Source organism: Colletotrichum spaethianum (genome assembly GCF_022836535.1).
Source record: "Colletotrichum spaethianum MAFF 239500 DNA, contig52, whole genome shotgun sequence".
Classification (NCBI taxonomy): Eukaryota; Fungi; Ascomycota; class Sordariomycetes; order Glomerellales; family Glomerellaceae; genus Colletotrichum; species Colletotrichum spaethianum.
In genome coordinates this window covers 210,449-215,068 of record NW_026054822.1, presented here as the reverse complement: position 1 = coordinate 215,068, position 4,620 = coordinate 210,449, and the positions used below count along the sequence as shown (strand labels likewise).

General features: G+C 52.8%; 2 protein-coding genes across 2 annotated transcripts; one reads left to right on the top strand and one right to left on the bottom strand.

The window, feature by feature from the left end:
• Positions 1-212: 212 nt before the first annotated feature.
• Positions 213-407, top strand: ColSpa_11901 (uncharacterized protein; the record flags this gene model as incomplete). Its single annotated transcript, XM_049278113.1, has 1 exon — positions 213-407. The coding sequence occupies one exon, from the start codon at positions 213-215 to the stop codon at positions 405-407; it is 195 nt and encodes a 64-aa protein (XP_049134070.1).
• A 1,741-nt stretch (positions 408-2,148) lies between these two features.
• ColSpa_11900 (uncharacterized protein) lies at positions 2,149-3,588 on the bottom strand (the record flags this gene model as incomplete). The annotated part of the gene is made up of 1 exon (XM_049278112.1): positions 2,149-3,588. The coding sequence occupies one exon, from the start codon at positions 3,586-3,588 to the stop codon at positions 2,149-2,151; it is 1,440 nt and encodes a 479-aa protein (XP_049134069.1).
• Positions 3,589-4,620: the final 1,032 nt, after the last annotated feature.

Genomic DNA, 4,620 nt, shown 5'->3' with positions numbered 1-4,620 from the left:
AATAGGATGCTGTTGTATCTGAGGTCCCTTGGTCAACGCCGCGCAAGTCTGCTGACCTTGACCATCTGTTGCGACAGTTCAGTCAGCTAAGGCAAAATACCCAAAACATCCATACTGCAAGGCATCTGCGTAGGAAGATCCGCAAAGGCTGGGACGAACAGGCCCATAGACTGGCAGTTCTAGAGAGCCAGATACAGTCATTTCAGGCCCGGATGGATAGTCAGCAACAGGGCAAGAGAAAAAAGGTCCAGCTGGACCCCAATACGAAGTTCGCAAATATCGAGGATATCCGACGCGCGCAAATCGAGGGTGGCGAAGCAGAGGATTGTCCAGCTGAATCTAGCGAGTCTGAATTACCCAGCGAAGCAGAAAGTTGCATCTGGGTAGGCGGTAAGGATGAGGAATAATGGATGATGTTGATGGGTATGGTGGTGTTGATGGTGGTTCAAATGTGGGGCTGGTTCAAATCCTGGGTGGCTGAATTATCCAAAAGACTGGGGATTCCTTTTATACAACTGGTTCAGATCTTACAGTTGACGAGGCTATGGTCCGATTTGAGGGTCGGTCTCTTGAGACAACTACGATTAAAACGAAACCCATCCCAACTGGGTATAAGATCTGGACCCTTGCCCAGTCTGGCTACTGTATACGGTGGCTCTGGCACGTACACGGAAAGGGCCCATACGCATTGGTCCCCCAGGCACAGCCCGGCCAGCCCAGCCCGCCCGCCCGGCCAGCCCGTTCAACCCAGCCAGCCCGGACTGCCCGATCGGCCGGGCCGGGCCCGGCCGGGCTAGCTGTTGGAAAGCTGGCCCAGTTGACACCAACACAGCAGGTAGTAACTACCCTTATTTCACTACTTCCAGCTGCAACCTACCACGTCTTCTTAGATAACCTCTTCTCCTCTATACGTCTCTTTAGTACCTTACGGAAACAAGAGGTTGGTGCTTCTGGTACCTGCCAGAAGGATAGTGGGATAGATGAGATCCTAGTTGATGAGAAAGAGACTGAAGGACGGGGTATCCCCTGGGGCAAAATACACTGTATCCCTACGTTAGATGGGGAGGTAAGCTACCAGCCAGCCCAGCCCAGCCCAGCCTAGCTAACTAGTGAATAGGTCAACCAGTTCACTTGGAAGGATAATGCCCTCGTACTCTTCCTGTCAACTGTCTTCCAGAATAACCAGGAGGTTATTCGAAGCCGCCGCCGCCCAACTGGGGATACTGCTGCCAAAAAGGCTGCCCAGCAAGTGTTTGGCCCAGATGTCCGCAAGGACCTTCCAGTCCCTAAGACAATCGATGAATACAACCATAAGATGAATGGGATTGATGTGAGTAACCAAAGGAGGTCCTATTATCAATACGGTCACCCCATTCGGCGAGGGGGCTGGCAGTCCCTAGCCTGGAATTTCTTGCTGGAAGTGGTAGTTGTGAATAGCTTCTTATTACAGCTCTGGGGCAGCCCTAGGTGGCAGAAGGTAGAATCCAACTATCAATGGCGGTAGTTGCTAGCAGCCCAGCTTATCCAGCAGTTTGGACCATTGGCAGGTGGGCGGAGGTATTCACGGCCTGGGCGGGCTGTAGATAAGAGGAATACCTCTATTCCATGGGAACAGCATACAAAGGGGTCACGGAAGGTTGATACGCCTTGTTCTTATTGTAGTAATCTAGGGGCAATAAGAGACCGCCAGACCCTAGGTAACATATCTGGGAATACCCTCACGCGGCGTAAATATACGAGGAAGGGCTGCTTGGATTGTAACGTACCTTTATGTATCCAAGGAAATTGTTGGTACCTCTGGCATACGCAGAATATATAGGCAATAGAGGTACTGTAACCCTATTGATTAACTCAATAGATTCCCAACCCCTTATTGGCTCTACCCCGCCCTTGGCAAAAATGGCGTCAATCCGCACTCGATGGGATAGAGATAGTCGGGCTATTCCCTTGGTCTTTCGTTCTTCATACTCATCAATACATCCTATTGACCCCCTACCTGCCGATCGCTGCCCAACACATTCATTCCTAGGCGCATAATACAACCTACATTTCCATGCACAGTCTTTCAACGACGCTTGGAACCTGTTTGGGGAACGCCTCCCAGGATATGAAGCAAATCGCCCTCGTAACCCAAACCATCCATCACAATCAAACCTTTTCAACCCTGATATGCAGTTCCTGCAGCTTCTCGTAGAGAGCGGGTATTCCCTTCCCAAACGCCAAAGAATGAGGGACGTCCTTGAAGGGATGCGCCGGTCCGTAACTAACATTCCCGACGGTGACCAGTAGGTTGCGTACTGAGTTGCCGTCCCAGAGATTTTCCTTTTGTGGGTAGTCTCGCAGAATCCCAAGAGCCTTTTCTTGCACCGCCAGGTCCTGGCAAGCAACCAGAATAAAGTAAAGAGGCGGAATGATGCCAATATCGAGAGTGAAAGACCGAGAAAGTGTGATTGTTTGCCGCTGCTTGGCAGCTAGCCCTCGGTGCAGGAGAGTGGCTATTGAGACCAGGTCGGCGTGTTGAGCTACGATGTCTGGTGATTGCTGTCTTTGATGGGGCTTCTGGTGCAGCGTCTGACACAGCAGCCGTGCGCATTTGTAATGAAGCATGTCAAGACAGACGGAGTAGTACTCTTCCGTGCCGCCTGCGGGGGCTTGGGGTCGGTCCATAAACCGCTCAAAGAGACCGGTAAGATAGTCGCCCTTGTCCATCAATATCTCGTGCTGGCGGCAAAGAAGCGGTTGAGACCAAAATTCGTCATCGCCTTGATGTTCCTGAGTCAACCATACCAGGGCGAAGACGTCGCGCGTGTACTGTACAATGGCTCGGTGAGCCTGCATGATGGTTTCGAACTCGTCCAGCGGCGTGTCGTCCAGTTCGCGTCCCTCGTACAGCTTGATGGAGATGACGGGCTTGAAGTTCTCAGCGAACAGCGCGCAGGAAACCTCCCATGTGGCGAACAGTCTGAGGATGTAATCCATCCCCAACATGCTTTCTGTAGCCCCTGTCCTGTCATAGGGCGGCAGGGGATCCCGTAGCTTGTCGAGCGTGCTCAGGGGAAGGCTCTCAATGATGCGCAAGCCGTTTGAGAGGTGCATCAGGGCCGGCCGCCAGTTGTTGCGCAACGTCTCGATGCATACAAACGACACGCAACACAACAGCGTGACGGTGATCCTGTCCTTCATCGGTACATAGGCGTAGCTTGAGAGCTTGGACATAGCGGTGCTGTATTGCTGGATCGTGAAGATCTCGAGCTCGCGCGGCGTTGCGCCGTCCCCGCCGGGCGGGGGTGCTGTCTGATATATGTGGTACGCAGAGCCGAGGGCGACGATGGCATGCTTCACGGCCTCATCAGAATGGCTTAGCTGCGGGGCAAGCCTGCTCCAGAAATTGGTGAGGTTTGTGACGTGATTGCAGAGACCGGCGTCTGCTACGCGACGGAACCGATGAAAGTAAAGACGCTCTGCTTGTGTTCCGTCGATGTCGGCGACGATGGGCCGCAATATGCGCAGGGCCTGGTTATCGGACCAGACTTGTAGGCAGCGTTCCTTGATGGCCGCCCCAACGGCGGCTTTGAGACGAGGCGGCATGGCCTTGTCGTAACCATCGCAAACCCGTCCAGTCGAAGTGCACCGCACACAGGCAGGGTGTTCCTCGCTGCATTTGATGCGTCTGATTCTGCGATGAACATGTTAGTCAAGGAACCAGGCAGTAGTAGCTTTTGTCGGAGCCATCAATCTTTTCATCCTCCTATTTTAGGTTTGTGGGTACAAGTCTTACTTGCTGCCAAGGAGTGAGCTTTCTGGTCGATGACGGTGGAGATGGACTCGTTACAACTCACCAAGTTAGGCAGCCTGTCCGGACTTTTGGTTTACTCACCCTCTTTCGTTTGATAGGAGCGGATTCCTGTGTCGATGTGGCCATGACATTTCCACTGACACATGACTTGGGTGACATTGAGTCGATGATAGCTGCTGGAATCGATGAGTAGGCGGGATGGCACTCTGGTGAGGGTTGGCGCAAGAACCAGAAAGAGGGCTCAGATGAAAGGGCAGCCTGGATTCAGAGCCAGATTGTGGCTCGCGGCTGCAGAAACCTTGACTTGCTCGAGGAATAGACCGGGAATGGCACAAATCGTAGGGGGGCATGCAGCGACCGGACATGACAACTCTGGAGACGTCTGAAGCAATATTGCTCCTGCCCATACATGCCCGGGAGAGCTGCTTTGGCAGCGTGGTTAGAGCTGGTAGACGACAGCTCTGCCGCCGAGACCGCCAAACGAGGTTGAAATAAAGTCGGAGACAACCTCAAGCGGAATAATGGTGTCAAGCCGGACGAAACACTCCGAGTTGGTTTGGGGAATGTGACCAAAAGAGCAAATGACAGACACAATTTCAAATGGGGAGAGGTTGGTTGATGGATGGTCAAAGGGCTGTAACTTGTTCGAGACGATAGATAGGTGATTGGAGGCCCTTGTAAGGGAGACGGGGAATGAAGCAGGGCCTTGAAACTCAACTCTGACTTGAAGTGCGGCGCCTTGAATTTCACCAATAGGGGGGACTGCCTCCACAAAAAGTTATTGGCTCCGCATTGTTGATATTTCCCCTGTCGTCCAGAACGGA